The following is an 18,732-nucleotide window of genomic DNA, read 5'->3' as shown; positions in this document are numbered from 1 at the left end:
CGTGTTGTGTATGTATGTATAGTAGATGATCAGTACACTGTTAGCTTTTTTTGATACAAATCTGAATCGTAATATATTGGTGCAATGGATCCGGAGATCTGGCGGTGTGACTCATAATGAAACACCAAGTCACAACCATCGACTACTGCTCCCGTGCTAAAACGAAAAAAGAGAAAGGAAAAGGAAACAGTGGTGCAGGACGAGTTCAGACCCAATGCTTGCCTCATACCATAGAAGTAGCACCGTAGGCAATGTCCTGCAGCCAACGTGCATTCTGCCTGGAAATACGGAGTAGCAGGCCACGACACAGGAAACGAGAATGAGAGAGCCCCAAGGATAGCCAAGGGATCATATGACAGGTCCAATGCATCTCTCCTCGAGTAACAATTGCGGTATCGTACTGTTCACAGATAGACATGGGAAAATTCGACACGTCGGCTGCAGTCCCTAGTGGCCAGCCACTGAAAAACCTATTCGGAACAGCTTATTACATGAATGTCTCCGTACTCCTCAATGTTCGCCATCCACCCACGCGCCCCCGAGTTGGGGGATAACTTTTACTTCTTCTCATCGCTGCTCCCCTCCGCGGCGCCATTCCGGTAGGGCAATCCACTCTTCACCCGGACGGCGCCATAAATCCCCGTGATGTCGGCCTTGGACCCTTCATGCTCCTGCACGAGCTTCAGGTGCTCCCGTGCAACCTCGTAGATGGGGACGGAGGCGCCGCATGCTTTGGCCATATCCAGCACCTGGCCGGTGAGGGCCAATGCCTTGTACACCTCGACGATGGGCTGCAAATAGCAAAAGCGTAGTGTGTCAGCTGGGGAAGTGAATGGGAGAAGAAAGGTTGAGGGTAAGATAGCCGCGTACTGTGCCTTCGTAGTACTCGCCCGTCAGCATGCGGTGGTTGTAAATGGCATGCGGCGGGTTGGGGAACATGGCGCCCATCAGCTTGTTCATGTTCTTGGTGCCGATCCCCGACTTGTCCGCAAAGACGTTGACCTCCGCCACCGTCTCCATCGTCGTCATGATCAGGAAGTTGCCCATCAGCTTCAGGAGGGACGAGGTGCCCGGCTCTTCTCCGCCTAGATCGACGATCGCCCGACATACCCTGGATTTGCGTATGAGTTACCGTACACATTATTCCCCGGCGGAATTCGTTATGCAGTTGGGGAAGGGAATTGGGTTATGTTGAAAACTTACACGCCCTCCAGATATGGTCGGATTCGGTCTACCGATTCGGGCTTCCCGCTTGGGATGCAGATGAGTTTCTTGGCTGCTGCTACCACAGGCTCGCCCATGACTTTTTAAAGAAAATTGAGCGTCAGAGAATGAGAGAGAAAGCCAGAGTTTCTGTCAGCAGGATAGCGAATTTCCTTACCTGGCATCGAGACGAACTCCCCGCCAGCTTCGATGACCCGTTTGGCTGTGGCATTGGACCATTCCGGGGCGATGGTGGAGCTGTCGACGAACAATTTGTCGGTGATGTTGACGTTGGCCGCAAAGATACTGTCGAAGACCTGCTCCACCGCGGACTGGTTCTGCAGGCATGACCAGATGATGTCGGAATTCTCGACCGCCTCCTGCACGGTTTCGGCCACTTTACAGTCTCCTCCGAGATCAGCGCTGTGGGCGTCCGCGGTGCTTTTGGTTCGGTTCCAGAGGGTCAATGGGCTGGTGAGATTTCCATCGCGGTGAAGGTTGCGAGTCATTGCCTGAAGCTCTTATCAGCATAGTTCCTTGCCGTGGGACTTCGAAAATATGATGATTGTAGGACGGTGGGGATATGGTTTTTACCTTGCCCATCTCTCCCAGACCGATAAAGGCCATTCGGGAGCCCATGTTAGGTGCGACTGTCATCTCAGAAGTGGATGGTGTTGCACTGTGTAGCTTAGCTAACCTAGGGAGAAGGGAGGGGTTTCTCAGAGGAGGTCGCCAGCCTCTTATAAATTGCATTTCGGGGGAGTGTGTCGTCCAAGTTTCGTCAGGCGGGGTCAACGCCAACCTTCTTCTTTCCTCTCAAATCGCTTACCCTGCACCCATCCTCTGCGCTGGCATCTTTGGGCACCATCGATTTATGACACAGCAGAAGCAGGTGAGGCCCTGCAGCATACCGGTATCTAGTCTTTTGGTTTGTGCATTTACTACTGTTGGTTATAAGGCTCGATGATCGTTGATCCAGAATCAATTGAGTACTGCTACGGTGGAAGAACACCATTCCGTCCTCAGCATCTCTCGACCATGAGCTTTCATGTCATGTCACAGATCATAAGCCACTACCGGCAGCTGCATATATGCGTCTGATTCACAGGAGCGTCTCATGGTGATTCTGCATAAACGAGGAGTGGAAAGCAAGGGAGGCCATGATATATGCGGGACTATACTCACGTTTCGAATCCCTCGTCTGTCCGCCATTTCCGCTGAGCACCGTCTCAATCCATCTCGCTCCATGCTATACATTGCCCAGACTCTTGGCTTGAACGCTTGTCGGGCTATAGCCACATGTGTTGAAGAGCCCGGGCGACACATCGCCATGATGCTTCATATCCGCGGATAGGATATGGCAGCCCTCATTTGGCGTGAGAACAGCTTTGGTTGCTGGCCAGAACCGGCCGAAGCCATGTCCTGGTAAAGAGTGATGGGTTTGGCAGCTTAACCAAGCCAATCGAGGGCAGCTCTAGGCTCATTATCTTTCCGATAGCTGGGGTGTGGCGGTGACTACCTACTGTCTCGGTCGACCAAGGGCAGCTCAGACTGGCCCGCAAATACAAAGTATGCTCCAGTACTCCATGGCAGCTCGCAGGATCGACATCACTGCGCCTTTCATGTCACAGTCTTGGCGAGCAGGTAACGGCAGCGGTCTCATGAATCAAACGGGATGGCCGGCATTGACCATGCGTCTTTAATTGAAGTTTATTGACACACACCACTCTGAGGACCTGATCCAGATTGCTAACCTTCTTCGCAAATGCGGACTCGATTCGGATCCGTGTGTTCGGACGAGCAGTCTCGTGTTCAATTGACTGTACGGAGTACTGTACGTCTAGATACGATGATGAGCATTAACCAAAGTAGCCTAACTGACACTGTCAACAAGAAAGCCAGCTCATTTGCATATCTCGGACGGCTGCATATTTGCCAAAAGAGTGTGATCCTCGTTAGCCAAGACAGCACTGCGGCTAGGCAAATGGTACTGCCCATCATGCGTTCCTTGAAGCTCCAAACCCTGGGCAAGTAGGGTTATAAAGGTGACGCGCCGCGACGTACTGTGAAGCTATTTGACTCTCAGTTCTCCATGTCCTCACTCCCCCATCCACCTTCTCCATGACTGACACAATGTCTTTTCGAAATTTACAACATCTCCTAGAGACCATCGCTGCGAAAGAAGGCAGCGGCAATGTCGTCTCATACCCTATGGGCAACCTGCACGAGCCCAGAGTCTTCTCCTACAGTCAGCTATTCATGCTAGCCTTGAAGGCGTCCTGGGCTCTTCGCTCGAGAGAAGATTTCCGACCCGGAAGCGTGGTTCTGCTTCATTTCAATACTCACTGGGATATCATCGTCTGGTTCTGGGCCGTTCTCTTCGTTGGATGCCTCCCTGCCTTGTCGATTCCTTTCTCCAACAACCCAAACCACCGCACTGCACATCTTGAACACTTGTCAAAAATGCTCAACAAACCTCTATGCCTGACACGGGCCGACCTCTTGCCCGAGTTTGGAGGACAAGAAGCTATCGACCCAGTCGCAGTGGAGTCACTCGATGTGGACAATGCCCCACCAACAGATAGCTCCGACATCTGCCGAGATTCAAGTGCCAGTGACAATGCAGTACTCATGCTCACCTCGGGGAGTACTGGCAACTCTAAAGCCGTGTGTCTAAGTCATGGGCAAATTCTGGCAGCTATTGAGGGTAAATACGGGGTGGTCGAGCTGCCGGAGGGAACCTCATTCTTGAACTGGATCGGTCTGGATCATGTTGCCGCGATGATCGAGATCCACCTTCAAGCAATGTACGGGGAAAAGGACCAGATCCATGTCCAAGCTCCCGATGTCCTGTCGAACCCCACGGCCTTTATTGACTTGATCCACAAGCACCGCGTCTCGAGGACCTTTGCTCCCAACTTCTTCCTCGGCAAGATCCGCGCTACCATCAAGAGCCAGGGAGACTCCGTTCAACACAATTGGGACCTGAGCTGTCTCCGATACATCGCATCCGGTGGCGAGGCCAACGTGACCAAGACCTGCGAGGAGGTGGCGAAGCTTCTGGAAGAGCACGGGGCTCCCCCCAATGCTATTATACCTGGATTCGGAATGACAGAGACCTGTGCTGGAGCCATCTTCAACACCGATTTCCCCCGGTACGATGTGCAAAGATCGTCTGAATTCGCTTCTGTGGGGTCCTGCATGCCTGGCATCAGCATGCGCATCTCCGACGGCGAGAACAACCCCGTGCCAGCAGGAGAGGTCGGGTCTCTCGAGGTTTCGGGTCCCGTAGTGTTCAAGGAGTACTTCAACAACCCGACTGCGACGGCCGACGCCTTCACCACGGACAACTGGTTCCGCACCGGCGACCGCGGCGTCATCGACGAGGCCGGGAACCTGACCCTGGTCGGCCGCGCGAAGGAAACCATGATCGTGAACGGGGTGAACTACTACCCCCACGAGGTCGAAAGCGCTCTAGACGAGGCGAACATCGCGGGCCTGACGCGCAGCTTCAACTGCTGCTTCTCGTCCTTCCCGCCCGGCGGCGACACGGAGGAGATCATCGTCGTGTACCTGCCCACCTACGTCCCCGAGGACATGATCGCGCGCGTGCAGACGACCGACTCCATGTCGAAGGTGGTGATGATGTCGACGGGCTGCCGGCCGAAGCTCCTGCCGCTGGACCGGGCCCTGCTGCAGAAGTCGGCGCTGGGCAAACTGTCGCGGGCCAAGATCAAGACCGCCTACGAGAAGGGCGAATACCAGCCCTACCTCGAGATCAACGAGGAGATGGTCAAGCTGTACCGGCGGGTGACGCGCAAGGACCCGACGGACGCGCTGGAGCAGCAGCTGCTCTCGATCTTCACGACGTCGCTGGGGCTGCCCGCGGGCGACTTCGACGTGCAGACGCCCATCTTCGACATGGGGATCACGTCGATCGAGCTGATCAAGCTCAAGAAGAACATCGAGGAGCACCTGGACTTGACGGCCGAGCTGCCCATGATCACGCTCATGACCCACAGCACGGTGCGCGACCTCGCCCGCGCCCTGCACGACCTCCAACAGACGAAGCACGAGTACAGCCCCGTGGTCAAGCTGCAGGGCCAGGGCACCAAGAAGCCGCTGTGGCTGGTGCACCCGGGCGTCGGCGAGGTGCTGGTCTTCCTCAACCTGGCCAAGTTCCTGGTCGACCGGCCGGTGTATGCGCTGCGGGCGCGGGGCTTCAACGACGGCGAGACGCCCTTCGAGACGATCGCCGAGGTCGTGACGACCTACCACGCCGCCATCAAGCGCGAGCAGCCCGAGGGGCCCTACGCGCTGGCGGGCTACTCGTACGGCTCCATGCTGGCCTTCGAGGTCGGCAAGGTGCTCGAGCGCAACGGCGACGAGGTGCGCTTCCTGGGCTCCTTCAACCTGCCCCCGCACATCAAATCCCGCATGCGCCAGCTCGACTGGAAGGAGTGCCTGCTCCACCTCTCCTACTTCCTGGACCTGATCACCGAGGCGCGCTCGCGCGAGTTGTCCCGGGAACTGCAGGACGGGGACAAGTCGCGCGACGATGCCCTGGCCCGCGTCATGGAGGAGGCCGACCAGACCCGCCTGAGCGAGCTGGCGCTGTCCGAGGCCGCCCTCGTGAAATGGGCCAGTCTGGCCTTCTCGCTGCAGAGCATGGCCGTCGACTACGACCCGTCCGGGACCATCGCCGGCATGGACGTCTTCTACTGCATCCCGCTGGCCGTCGTCGCCGCGTCCAAGAAGCAGTGGCGCGAGGAGCAGCTGAGCAAGTGGGAGGACTTCACCCGCTCCCAGCCCCGCTTCCATGATGTCGCCGGCGCCCATTATACCATGCTCAGCCCCGAGCATGTCTTTGGCTTTCAGAAGACGCTTCGCGCCGCTTTGGATGCACGAGGCTTGTAGGTTGGGGTGATCGGCGATGGGTCATTGACCGAAGAGGCAAACGTGCGCTTCATGGGATTAAGGTTTGAGTAGGTCGTGCAGGGGAAAGCCCGGAGAGACCGACGGACGCATGAAGGAGTAGATAGGTACTATTTGTGTTGACTTGAATATATGGCTTACTGTTTATGGATGAACTATCGTTCCGGTAGTTCTTGCTCGAGCAAGAGTGTTTCTCGATTGTTTTGTGTATTCAACCATATATACACATATGCTTTTCAACGCCGCCCCGTCACCGATTCCAGATAAACCTGCTGCTCCCTGAGCGAAATATAAGACAAGAACACATTCAAGAAGAGAAGAAAGGAGACCAAGGAGAAGGAACTAGCCCCGTACAGGATCTCAAATAAAAAGTTTGAGAAGAAACAAGAACAGCATATCTTTCCAAAATGTGACACCAAGATATTTACCCCGCATATTCCGATATAACGTGTCCACCTACGACTCTAACCAAAAGAGTGCTGCGACCGGCCAGAAGTATATATGCTCACCGCCTACTGGCTCTTCTTCTCTTCCTGGACAGGCTGCTCAACCTGCTCAGCGGCCTGGCGAGGAGCCTTCTTCTTGCCGCTGCCCTTGTATTTGGGCTTGGCAGACAGACGAGGAATGAACCGGCCCACGCGCGCCTGGTACTCGCGGTACTCGGGGTACTTGCCGGCGCTGATGGACTCGGTGAGCCGGACGCTGCCCTGGAAGATGAGCAGCAGGCCGACGACGCCGACGCCGGTCCACTGGACGTAGGACTCGGTGCGGTAGCAGTTCCAGAGGTACAGGGTCAGCCAGATGGCCTGCTCGGAGAGGAAGTTGGGGTGGCGGGAGACGGACCAGAGGCCGTTGACCACGAATCCGCGCTCCAGGTCCTCCTCCGTGAAGACGCCCTTGTACTTCTCCGGGATGCGGGCGGTCTGCTGGTACTCGTGCTTGGCAGTCTGGAAGTTCCACTGCTGCTGGTCGGAGAAGTACTCAATGAGCAGGAAGAAGAAGGCGACGCGCGAGAAAATCAGGTCGGGCAACTCGAACGACCGGTGCTCCGCGATCTGCGCCAGGCAGAGGAAGTTGTAGGTCGGGGCGGTGATGAGGAGCAGCAGCAGGGGCTGGATCAGGCTGATGAAGGTGATGTTGAACAGGAAGAAGACGAATCGGTTATCGTTGACCCACGAGCGCACGATCTTCCACCGGTAGTCCTCCGAGCCGATCGAGTAGCCGCCCCGGCGCCAGTAGTTGAAGGTCAAACGGGCCTGGATGGATATTAGTAACAACGAGGAGTGAAAAGGTGCGAGGGATAACTGACACTCCAGAGAAGCGTGAAGATAGCAATGGTGTCCACGCTCTGGGTCTGCAGACCACTCAGGCGAGCCCAGACAGCGAAGTGCACATTGTACAGAGCAGGGAGGATGCTCCAGCACCGATCAACCTGGGAGTAATTGCGGTTGATCTCGGAGGTGATGACGAACAGCACGGATAGCACCAAGGTCAAGCCAAGCGCCGAGATAAGAGGGTTGGTGGTGAGGTAGATCTCCTTCAGGAGGGTCGCATCCTTGGTCGCCGCAGCGACCTGCAGCTGCTGGGGGAGGGTGGTAAGCTGCGACAAGAAGGGTAGGACAGTCTGGCTGAAGGACGCACAGTCCACGGCTGACTTGACGTCAGGAAGCGGTAGCGCCATCTTGAGATTTAAATTGGAGCTTGTGATAATTTGAAGTTGCTGCTGGGGTGATGGGGGGAAAGCTCTCTCACATGGGAGTGGAGAGCGCAGGATGGAAAAGCGAGGGACTAAACAATTGAGGGAAAAACAACAAACAACTTGGAACAAACAACAAACAGCAAACAGCAATTGCTGAGGAGCTGCCACCTTGCCATTTTCGGATATCACCGGGAGCTTGGGCCACTCCGACCAGATACATTCCTGCCTGAGGCAGCATGTGAGCATATCACAACCTCAGGCATCAAGCTCTAAGTTACGCCCAATCCGTGATTTCCTTCCCGTGACTCTCGCGTGTCTTTCGGCGCGTTCCGGTTCTGCTTCCAGGGAGGAATGACCGACAATCGAGTCTTACAGGAGGAAAATTCTTTTGAGACAGAAGTATCATGGAGACTCGTTGATCCTGTCTCCCTTGGTCCAGACACCTTGTCATGACGAGGATCCTATGTGTGGCCGAGAAGCCGGCCATTGCCAAAGCCGTGGCCCAGCACTTGTCTGGAGGCACATTCCAAACAGTAAGTGGCTTCAAGCGAGTTGGAAGCATTGTAACGTATCGCTAAGGTAGATGTAGAATAATGTAACCGGCAACCGATATGTGAAGAACTACTCGTTCGATTTTAACTTCGGGAGCACGTGGGGCCATTGCAATGTCACGATGACCAGCGTCCTCGGGCATCTGACAGACCTGGAGTTTGCGCGAGAGTACAAAAGCTGGCTCTCTTGTCCCCCGGGGGCCCTGTTCGAGGCTCCAGTCTATGAAACCGTGTCTTCCGTACGCAGCCTAATCATCTCAAAACTCGGGATGTTGAGCAACTGATCCGTCAGACAGGACAAAACAGCCATTGCAAGGAATATCCAGCAGCAAGCACGACAGAGCAAAGCTCTGTTCATCTGGACGGATTGCGATCGAGAAGGTGAACATATTGGAACCGAGATTCGGAAGCAGGCAAAGGAAGGAAATGCTCGCATCCTCGTCAAGCGGGCCAGATTCAGCAATACTGAGAGAGCGTAAGTTGTCGTTCAACTGGTTGCGAGGTGAGGCTGACCCGTTCATACAGCCACGTCTTGAATGCTGCTCGCTCGCTGATAGAGCTTGATGATCTTCAAGCAAATGCAGTGGCAGCGAGGATAGAGCTTGATCTCCGCATCGGTGCCGCTTTCACTCGGCTACTGACTCTGCAGCTGAAACCATTATCGAGCGCTTTGGAAGATACCGTCGTAAGCTATGGTATGTGAACCTCTTGGTGCAACTTCTCCCGATGCAGCTTCCTGATCGATGTGTAGGATCCTGCCAGTTTCCCACCCTGGGGTTTGTGGTTGATCGCTATCTACGAGTGAAGAACTTCAAACCTGAGACATTCTGGGGCATCAAGGTCATGCTACAACGAGAAGGAATCAAGGTGAACTTCTTGTGGAAACGTGTGCATCTGTTCGACAGAGCCGTCGTGACCATCATGCTTGAGCGGTGCCTTCTCGCCAAAACAGCCAGGGTCACCAAAGTCAATCAGAAACCCACCAGTAAATGGCGGCCCTTGCCGTTGACGACGGTCGATTTGCAAATGATGGGCAGTCGATTCCTTCGCATGGACAGTCAGACAATCATGAAGGTATCGCCACTACCAACACCTCCCAAAGTGGACTACGCGCCGCTAACCACGAGCGTCAGGTTGCCGAAGCGCTCTATACGAAAGGTTTCATCAGTTACCCACGTACTGAAACCGACCAATTCGACAAGGCCATCGATCTGAAGAAACTGGTTGAGAAACAACTCCCAGACCAGAATTGGGGTCAATATGCTCGAGAGTAAGATCATTGAGATCACAGTCAGATCCTTGTAAGTTCGCTGCTAATAAAAACATCGCAGTCTCCTGGACGGCGGCTTCCGAACCCCACGAGCAGGCCACCATAACGACCAAGCCCACCCTCCCATCCACCCCGTCTGCTGGGTCTCGCCATCCGCCCTCAGCGCCGATGAAAAGAAAGTGTACGAGTTCGTCGTGCGCCGCTTCCTCGCGTGCTGCTCCGAAGACGCCAAGGGCCAATCCACGGAGATCGAAATTAAATACGGCGACGAGATGTTCCACGCCAAGGGTCTGCTCGTCCTCGAACGAAACTACCTGGATGTCTACGTCTACGACAAGTGGGAGAGCAGCCAGCAGCTGCCGAACTTCCAGCTAGGCGAGCAGTTCGAGCCGACGGAGGCCAAGATCTTCGACGGCAAGACCACGGCCCCGAACTATCTGACGGAGCCCGAGCTTATCGCGCTGATGGACGCCAACGGCATCGGCACCGACGCCACGATGGCCGAGCACATTGCCAAGATCAAGGACCGGCACTACGTCGCCGTCAACACGCGCGGCGGCGGCCGCAACGCCGTCAAAGAGCTGATCCCCACGCAGCTGGGCATCGCCCTGGTCGAGGGCTACGACAACGTCTTCGCGGGCATGCCGAACAACCCGTCCCTAAGTAAGCCATTCCTCCGGAAGGAGATGGAAACCCGCATGCGCGAGATCTGCGCGGGATCGCGGGTGCGGCAGGAGGTCGTGCAGGAGAGCCTGGATATGTACCGCGAGTACTTTGTGCATACCAACCGGCGCATCAGCGCCCTCAAGGATGCCATTCGCAAGTACCTTCCTAACTGAACCGGGTGCTGTATCGGCGCATTTCTGGAATTGTTTTTGGTCAGTGAGCATAGATTGGCGGAAAGTATAGGAACATTGATACCCTGGGACTCAGTACGATTATGCATGTCGAAAAGGAGCGGAATCTTAATCTAGAATATATGCTATTTATCATTTCGTGGCTATTACGCCGTTTTAGCAACTAGATACACGGATCTTTAGGCGTTCGAGTATACAGAAGCAGGTATACAAGGCGGACCGAAGCACAGTAACAAAATGACAAAACACTACAGGACAGGAGCATTGATGATCCATTCAGACGTATTAAACGGGCAATGAAATCATTTCCGATTGACACCTTTGGAGCATCCCTATTAGGAGTCCTTCTCCCGCCCTGAAACGCCTTCTTGCTGCCGCCGCGAGTGTCGCATGTTTTGTCTGGCTCGCATCCTTCTCGAAACCAAATCAGGTCCTCTTTCCACAAAGCCCGCGTATTCAACCACCACTGCGAGGCTTGGCTCCTGCAGAACGAACTGGTGTAAACACACACCCATGGTTCTGTGTTGCTTAACTAAGAACAGTTTGTTACAGTATTGAAGTACAATGATATGTCAATTTTAGAGAATAATGTTAATATATCTATGAAACTGTGTACCAGAGAAATACATATCATTAGTTCCACCATGTTACTACTATGTAACCTTTAATAGATACACCATTGCTCTCATTCATGGATTTGCCATTGTCCATTCGATCTTAGTTGTGAATTGCATCAACGCTATCACCAGCCTCTACCCTAGTTTGGGAGTAATCTCCCCCACCCCCCAACCCCCATGCCTCTCTCCATGTCCTTGCGGAAATCAGGCAAGTCCAACACCTACGCCAACTGCTTCCCGAGCACAGCACCGTAGTAGACCGTAGCACCCAGGCAAACCATATTAACCAAGCTAGAGATACCGTGAAGACGGCCGAACTTCTTGTTGAGAGCGATCATCTCCTTGGAATGGGGCGCCGGGTCATAGCTCTTCTTGCCGTCGCGAGTTTCTGGCACCCCTCGTCAGCGGAAGATGCCTTCGGCTTAGTAGCCAGCAGTAAGGCATGGCAGAATCTTACCCTGGTGCTTCCGCTCGCGCATGACATTGACCGTCATCGGACGCAGGACGGTCAGGTTGACGAAGCTGGCGATGGCGACGGTGGCCATGGAAAGGAGCGTGCCGCGGTTCTCGGGCTCCAAAAGGCCGGAGACGCCATGCAGCTGGCCCGCCCGGCTGGCCGTCAACGCAACGACGACGGGCAGCGCGGACTGGAGGGAGAAGTAGATGGGGAAAGTGGCCGTCTGGAGCTGCGCGAACTGCGGCCGAGGCAGGGCTTTGAATGCGATGACGCCCGACACGAACGACTTTCATGCCAATTGTCAGTGGGGTTGAGTTGGAACTATGGTAGCCGCGGCGGCATGTGTATGCCTACCTGGTAGATCTGCACACCCAAAAGGGTGCCGTAGCTGTACACCATAATATTAGCGGATCATGCGGATAGATGCTTCCTGGAGTACACACCTGAGAACGTGGTATGGACGGGGATCAACCATTTTGTCGCTTGCTGTGTAATATAAGAATTATCTACGCTTGCGGGGAAAGAGGAAAGGCTATGGGTTGTGTAAGTACTCAGGAGCAGCTCACTCGGATTGAAATGGCCGAAGGATACAGTTAAGTTGCCTGATGCATCTAAGGCGGGGGCGGGCGGTTGTAGCTTATTGCCACCTCAGACTCATTCCCTACCGCCCCTCTATTTCCACATCCACCCTTCACTCTCCCACCAACACACAGCTCCCACGCACCCACTCTCACATAAACACGCACCTCAGCGGACATGATGTCATGTGCTTTCGCGTTCCGCTTCCGTCCCAAAGGGGAAATATCACGCGTCTGCCTGCTCACCAGCGTCGACTTACTTTGTCTGCCTACGCTTCTTGCCAAACCACTTAAAGCTAAAGCTTCGTTCGATACTCGCAAATCCAAGACATGTAATTTGGTGGCCACACAGCCATGGCGGACAAAGAAGCAACAGTCTATATCGTGGACTTGGGGAGGTCCATGGGGAAGCGATACCATGACCGAGAAGTGACGGATCTCGAATGGGCCATGCAATATGTCTGCGACCGGATCACTGGGACGGTATGTGATTTCCCAACGTCTACCTCTGATACAAACTTACAATAATATCGCAGGTGGCCACTGGACGTAAAACAGCCGGAATCGGCGTGATCGGGCTCCGGACCGACGGTGAGTGTCACGAAGCGATGTTGCCAACGCAAGACAAGACTCATCGTTCAAATAGACACTTCGAACGATCTGGAGGATGACGCCGACTTTGCAAACATCTCGGTGTTTTCGGGCATCAAACAGTGAGCGCTGCGTAGTGCGATGGAGAAGTCCTTTGTCTGACCGTGTCGAATTACAGGTTTCTCATGCCTGACATTCGAGAGTTGGGTGAGAAGATAGTCCCAAGTCAAACCAACAAGGGTGACGGTATATGCTTCCATTCTCCTCTGACCAGATCTGTGGCCCTCTACTGACGAGCTCAGCTATATCCGCCATCGTGCTCGCGATCCAGATGATCATCATACATTGCAAGAAACTTAAGTACAAACGCAGAATCGTCCTGGTCACCGACGGCAAAGGACCGATGAATACGGATAGTCTCAGTGAGATTACGAAAAAGATCAAGGAGGACAATATCGAACTCATCATCTTGTTCGTGGCGGATGCTCCTCCGGTTTCTATGATGCGTGCTAACCTCCTCACAGGGGCCCTGACTTCGATGATCCGGACTATGGGGTAAAAGAAGAAGACAAAGATCCGCAAAAGGTAAACCCCCGCATCAGATTGTCAGGGTAATGACACTGACCTCGGTGCAGGCAGAGAATGAAGCGATCCTGCGAAGTCTAGCCGAAGACTGCGACGGAGCCTACGGAACGCTCGAGCAGGCCGTGGCGGAGCTGCAGATCCCCCGAGTCAAAAGCGTCCGAGTAACAGCAACCTTCAAAGGATTCCTGCAGCTCGGGAATCCCGAGGAATACGACACTGCGCTCCGCATCCCCGTCGAGCGATACTTCCGCACACACGCCGCAAAGCCTCCATCGGCAAGTCAATTCGTTCTCCGCTCCGACCTCGCCGCTTCCCAGGAACAACCCGAATCCTCTGCCACCGCGGCCGCTGCGGCACAGGAGTCTCAGCCAATGGATGGAAATTCTTTGACGAATGTCCGGAACCTCCGAGCGTATCAGGTACCCGACGAGGAAGCCCCAGGTGGGAAGCGAGACGTGGAGCTAGGAGATCTCGCCAAGGGCTATGAATATGGCCGAACGGCCGTGCATATCAGCGAGACCGACCTCAACATCACGACCCTCGAAACATTCGCAGCGCTGGAGCTATTAGGCTTCATTCAGAGCGATCGTGTGCGTCCCCTCTCACCCCAGTACAGATATGCCTGGCAACATATTGACCGGGACCTTTCCAGTATGACCGGTACATGCACATGTCGACGACGAACATCATCATCGCGCAGCGCGCGAACGACAAAGCCGCGCTGGCGCTGTCCTCGTTCATCCACGCGCTGTTCGAGCTGGAATGTTACGCCGTGGCGCGCCTGGTCGTCAAGGAGAACAAGCCGCCGATCGTCGTCCTGCTGGCCCCGTCCATCGAACCCGACTACGAATGTCTCCTGGAGGCGCAGCTGCCCTTTGCCGAGGACGTCCGGACGTATCGCTTCCCGCCTCTCGACAAGGTCCTGACCGTGTCCGGCAAAGTGGTCACCCAGCATCGCAATCTACCCAACGAGGACTTGATGGATGCGATGGAGAAATACGTGCTGGGCATGGAGCTGAACGATACGGATGAAAACGGGTAAGACCACCTCCCTCCCCAACAGACCTCACAGTCTCAGTTTCAAATGCCGCTGGCTAACACCCCTCCCCCCCTTCCGCTCTCGCAGAGAACCAATCGACACACTCCCGATCGAGGATTCATTCTCTCCGGTCCTACACCGCACCGACGCAGCAATCCGTTTCCGAGCCATCCACCCCGACAAGCCCATCCCTCCGCCGTCAGGAACTCTAACAAAGTTCTCTCACCCGCCCCAAGACCTGATCGAGAAATCCCAGCCACAGCTAGAGAAACTCATTGCCGTCGCCGACGTGAAGAAAGGTTTGCACCTCCCTCTTCTGCCCCGGGTCCCCTCTCTCTCCATCCCACTAACAACTATATGAATTCCAGTCCCCCCCAAAGCCAAAGGCCGCAAACGCACCCGCGAGATCGAAAAACCGCTCTCAGGGCTGGACGTCGACGCCCTGCTCCACCAGGAGAAACGGAGCAAGATCTCGCCGAACAACGCGATCCCGGAGTTCAAGCAGACGGTGGCGCAGGCCGAGAACATCGAGACGATCCGGGAGGCCGTGCGGCAGATGAGCGCGATCCTCGAGGATCAGATCCGCCACAGCTTGGGGGACGCCAACTACGACCGGGTCACGGAGGGGCTGGGCACGATGCGCGAGGAGCTGCTGGCCTACGAGGAGCCGGCGCTGTACAACGAGTTCCTGCGGCAGCTGAAGGAGAAGGTCCTGCGGGAGCGGCTGGGCGGGGACCGGCGGGAGCTGTGGTGGTTGATCCGGAGGAGTCGGCTGGGTCTAATCGACCGGCTGCAGTCGGATCAATCGGAGGTCACAGAGGAGGAGGCCAAGGCGTTTATGTCTGCCAGTGCTGCTGCCAATTAGGGCGGTTCCAGATGGGACGAAAAGTCCACAAATAAATTCATCCAACATGTCATACCACATGAATGTCATGCGCGCCGGGTGCTTAGTACATTGGTACAGTACAAGTAGACAATATAAAAGTCATCGCTATCAAGACAACGACAACAACAACAGGAAGAACCAAGAACAAGATCCGCTAAAACAGACAAGAGAGATAAAAGCCATGCATATGCAAAGGTATCCACCATGCAGAAGCCCCCAGATCCAGGTCCTAACAAAAAAGACCCATTCCCTGACCAGAGCCATATCAAACCAACCCAACTCAACTCAACTCAAGAGATCCTCCCAATCCTCTTCTTCCCGATATCAATCTTATCGCCCAACCTAGAACAAACCCACGAATTAGCAACCCCACTTCAAAACCACCACCCCTTCCCCCCGATAACAAAAGAAAGGAAACCAACCTCGTAGCATCCTCATCCGTCAACTTGAGCAACTCATTCTGCACGACCAACTCATTATTAATCGCGACGCCCAGCTCCTTCTGCCGCTGCACGATGCGCATCAACTCCTCGACGGCGCCATCCTGATCCTGCATCATCTGCTTCTGGAGCTGCAGCACCCCGGTATTATCCAGCTCGCGGGTGCGCTCCGTCTCGCGCCCGAGCACGCGCCCGGCCGCCCGCATCGCCTTCTTCCCCTTGACCGGCAGATGCATCAGCGCCTCCTTGTCCTGGATGGACGCCACGGCGGAGTCGATGCGGCTCTTGGCGGCCATCGCGTTCAGCAGATCCTCCAGCCCGTCCTTTTCCTTGCGCGCGTTGATGAGCAGGTCGCGGCGGCGGCGGAGCTCGCCGTCGCCGAGGCGGGGGTGTGAGCCTTCCCCGGAGGATTGGCCGGTGGTGGTGGAGCCGCCACTTGTGGTGGTGGTGCCGGAAAAGTTCTTGAGGCCCGCCTCCAGCGCCGCGATCAGCGACCCCGCGCGCACAAGACTGCTCTTCGCCCGCGCCGAGCTCTCGTGCTGCCGCTGCGGCGTGGTCTCCTGGTCGCGCCGGGTCAGGTGCAGCCGCGCGTCGTGCAGATGGCCCTTCATGTCGCGGTAGCAGTCGAGCCACAGGGTCGGGTCCGTGATGGTGTTGTTCGGAGCGTCCCCGGTCAGCGACGTGATGCTGCCCGGGTCTGTGATGGCGGCGTGGAGTCGCGCGCTCGTCGTGCTGCTGTTGCTGTGATGGTCGTTGAGGGGGTTGGCGTTAGGGCCCAGGCTCGGAAGGTTGAGGAATGCGCGCCAGGCGGGCGAATTGCGCCATCGCGGGTCGGCCGCTTCGTTGATGGCCCGGAGGTAGGTTTCTAGGGCTTGCCGGCGGGATTCGCGGAGGGTCGCGTTCTTGACGGTCGAGGAGAGCCAGGATTTCGGTGGCAGAGGGGCTGGGGGCGCGGCGTTGGTTTGGTTGAGCAGGGTCGTGTGGAAGGTGGTGAAGTCGGAGTAGCGTTTGGAGATGGTGAAGGAGCGGAGGGGGAGGCGGAGGGTGATGTTGTAGATTGTGAAGGGGGGCGAGGTGGTGGAGATGCTGGTCGTGGGGATGGCGATTTCTACAGGCGGCGCCATGGTGGGTTTGTAGCTTGTACTCAGTGAGTTTTAGACCGGTGGCTGGTGAGATGATAACATAACTTGGCGGAGGTATGAGTGAATGAGTGATGGTGAAGATAAGGAAGCGGTGGAGATGAACTGGAGGCGATGACGATAACCGCTCCAATTCTGCCGGGGATGTTTGTTGTGTTTGGCAGAGGCTAATTTAGAGGCCGCCGATCATCGGCGGCGAGCCTGAGTATAGTATAACGTTACCGATATAGTCCATCGAAACAACCATAAATGAAATACCAATTTGCAACAGGGTATCTCTAGATCAAATGCATCTTAGATCATCTCCACTCCGTCACTTCCCTCCAGAACTCGCGCGCCTGCAACAAGTCCCGCTGGCCGTAGTACTCCCCAACCACCGTGATGACCATATCCAACATCGCGCGAATTTGCAGTGCCACCTCCGACGCAGCGCTGTTGCCGTCTGCATCGTCGTTCGGTACCTCAGCATCAGCGGCGCCATCGCCTCCAAGACTCGCCTGTAACCGTGCCTTGGCAGCTTCTAGTTCACCAAGGTCAGCTTGCGGAGCACTTGCGTCAGCGTCAGCATCCGCATCCGCATTGGCATCTACGTCTACATCTGCATCCCGCATCTCCAGATCACCCTCGACCCCATTGCCTGTGCCAGAACCCTCTCCCTCTCCTTCCCCCTCCCCCTCCATCTCTCCCTCTCCATGCTCCTCCTCATCCTCACCACCCCCCTTCCTCCCATCCCCCCCCTCCACCTCCCTCATCCTCCCCAAAACCCTAACCGCCCTCTTCCCCAAATCCCGAATCTCGCCCACCTCCTCCGTCCCCAACTGGCCCACCTCCCGACACCGCGCCAGCAAGCCCCACGCCCACGCCGCGATCCGCCGGACCTTGGCCTCGTCCCCGCTGCGCACATTCTCCGACATCACCCGGGCCATGATCCCCAGCACGCCGAGCACGCTCTCCATGTCCATGCACGCCAGCTGCACCGTCTGCGGGTCCACCGCCAGCAGCAACCGGCGCCACTCGCGGCGCGCATTCCGGGAATGCCGCGGGAGCGAGATCGGGTGGTCGTGGTCCAGCGCGGCGATGGCGTCCGGCGGCGGGGTGCATTTCAGGATGGAGCGGAGGAGGAGGAAGCGGTGGTGCAGGAGGGTGTAATATGTTGATTGGGCGGGGAGAATTTCCAGATCGGAGGGTTGTTGGTGGTGGGACGATGATGGTGTGGTCGTTGAAGGGCCGGTGGCGGGTTTGCTGTCGTCGGGGGTGGGGACGAAATAGACGCCATCTTGGTAGATTCCCTCGCGGAGAGTGGGGGGAGAGGTGGTGGTGGTGGTTGTTGTGGTAGTTGTGGTGGTAGCAGTTACGGCAGTAGTAGTAGCGGTGGCTTGAGGATGTGGCTGCTCTGTTTGGTTCGTCATGTCTGTGCTGACATCAGGGTTCGTAGTCTCTGTTGCGATCGAGGTCGTGGCTGGTGGCGCATTGAACAGGAAAGGGAGGGAATTGGCTTCGGATCTGGGAGGTTATATTTTCATATGTCAGTCACATAGCTTCACATTACTAAACCAGCCAAGCAGGCATCGACCCACCGGACCATTCGCAGATATTCCAATCCATCTTCCGCTGGTCCGTAGAACAGCTCGTCATCGCCGGCGGTGTCGAGGCCGGGAAATGCGCTTTTCTGTCCATAGACAGGATGGTTGCGAGGGCGCTCGTAAGGCGTTACCGTCCGCGGCGTCTCCTCTTCATCCTCCTCGTCGGCGTACGAGGCGCGAGATCGTTTCGCATAAGGCGAAGCACCAGATGCTGAAATAGACGGTTTGCGTTTGTCGGGCATGCTGGACATTGCTGTTGGAAGGCGGACTTGGGAGGGACGGAGGGAGAATTAGACGCGGCG

The 18,732-nt window shown here is 55.9% G+C and overlaps 7 protein-coding genes across 7 annotated transcripts; 3 read left to right on the top strand and 4 right to left on the bottom strand.

Annotated features, from left to right (window-relative positions):
- Positions 1–557: 557 nt before the first annotated feature.
- Positions 558–1,842, bottom strand: BO66DRAFT_406670 (NAD(P)-dependent oxidoreductase; the record flags this gene model as incomplete). Its single annotated transcript, XM_025649026.1, has 5 exons — positions 558–791; positions 871–1,111; positions 1,204–1,303; positions 1,382–1,715; positions 1,798–1,842. The coding sequence occupies 5 exons, from the start codon at positions 1,840–1,842 to the stop codon at positions 558–560; spliced, it is 954 nt and encodes a 317-aa protein (XP_025497925.1).
- A 1,103-nt stretch (positions 1,843–2,945) lies between these two features.
- On the top strand, positions 2,946–6,292 carry BO66DRAFT_248168 (non-ribosomal peptide synthetase). Its single transcript, XM_025642923.1, has 2 exons — positions 2,946–3,037; positions 3,098–6,292. Exon 2 carries the CDS (start codon positions 3,325–3,327, stop codon positions 6,118–6,120), a length of 2,796 nt encoding a protein of 931 aa, XP_025497924.1. The 5' UTR covers positions 2,946–3,037; positions 3,098–3,324; the 3' UTR covers positions 6,121–6,292.
- An 11-nt stretch (positions 6,293–6,303) lies between these two features.
- BO66DRAFT_386211 (DUF1295 domain protein) lies at positions 6,304–7,913 on the bottom strand. Its single transcript, XM_025646173.1, has 2 exons — positions 7,448–7,913; positions 6,304–7,394 (listed from the first exon to the last, which is right to left on the bottom strand). Exons 1-2 carry the CDS (start codon positions 7,817–7,819, stop codon positions 6,651–6,653), a joined length of 1,116 nt encoding a protein of 371 aa, XP_025497923.1. The 5' UTR covers positions 7,820–7,913; the 3' UTR covers positions 6,304–6,650.
- A 254-nt stretch (positions 7,914–8,167) lies between these two features.
- On the top strand, positions 8,168–10,639 carry BO66DRAFT_386206 (DNA topoisomerase 3). The gene is made up of 7 exons (XM_025646172.1): positions 8,168–8,370; positions 8,427–8,627; positions 8,685–8,863; positions 8,914–9,083; positions 9,140–9,462; positions 9,522–9,658; positions 9,720–10,639. The coding sequence occupies exons 1-7, from the start codon at positions 8,287–8,289 to the stop codon at positions 10,495–10,497; spliced, it is 1,872 nt and encodes a 623-aa protein (XP_025497922.1). The 5' UTR covers positions 8,168–8,286; the 3' UTR covers positions 10,498–10,639.
- A 557-nt stretch (positions 10,640–11,196) lies between these two features.
- On the bottom strand, positions 11,197–12,064 carry BO66DRAFT_361720 (DUF4149 domain-containing protein; the record flags this gene model as incomplete). The annotated part of the gene is made up of 4 exons (XM_025645050.1): positions 11,197–11,520; positions 11,590–11,875; positions 11,944–11,977; positions 12,033–12,064. The coding sequence occupies 4 exons, from the start codon at positions 12,062–12,064 to the stop codon at positions 11,354–11,356; spliced, it is 519 nt and encodes a 172-aa protein (XP_025497921.1). The 3' UTR covers positions 11,197–11,353.
- A 362-nt stretch (positions 12,065–12,426) lies between these two features.
- BO66DRAFT_396444 (ATP-dependent DNA helicase 2 subunit KU80) lies at positions 12,427–15,383 on the top strand. The gene is made up of 10 exons (XM_025648469.1): positions 12,427–12,650; positions 12,704–12,758; positions 12,814–12,880; positions 12,937–13,004; positions 13,061–13,229; positions 13,283–13,343; positions 13,394–13,933; positions 13,996–14,381; positions 14,470–14,681; positions 14,751–15,383. Exons 1-10 carry the CDS (start codon positions 12,522–12,524, stop codon positions 15,245–15,247), a joined length of 2,184 nt encoding a protein of 727 aa, XP_025497920.1. The 5' UTR covers positions 12,427–12,521; the 3' UTR covers positions 15,248–15,383.
- Positions 15,384–15,558: 175 nt separating this feature from the next.
- On the bottom strand, positions 15,559–18,672 carry BO66DRAFT_424404 (uncharacterized protein; the record flags this gene model as incomplete). The annotated part of the gene is made up of 4 exons (XM_025650166.1): positions 15,559–15,610; positions 15,691–16,845; positions 17,178–18,350; positions 18,392–18,672. 4 exons carry the CDS (start codon positions 18,670–18,672, stop codon positions 15,559–15,561), a joined length of 2,661 nt encoding a protein of 886 aa, XP_025497919.1.
- Positions 18,673–18,732: the final 60 nt, after the last annotated feature.

This window comes from Aspergillus aculeatinus (genome assembly GCF_003184765.1).
Source record: "Aspergillus aculeatinus CBS 121060 unplaced genomic scaffold BO66scaffold_89, whole genome shotgun sequence".
Classification (NCBI taxonomy): domain Eukaryota; kingdom Fungi; phylum Ascomycota; class Eurotiomycetes; order Eurotiales; family Aspergillaceae; genus Aspergillus; species Aspergillus aculeatinus.
Note: the sequence above shows the minus strand (reverse complement) of the source record. Positions and strands in the feature narration are given on the sequence as shown.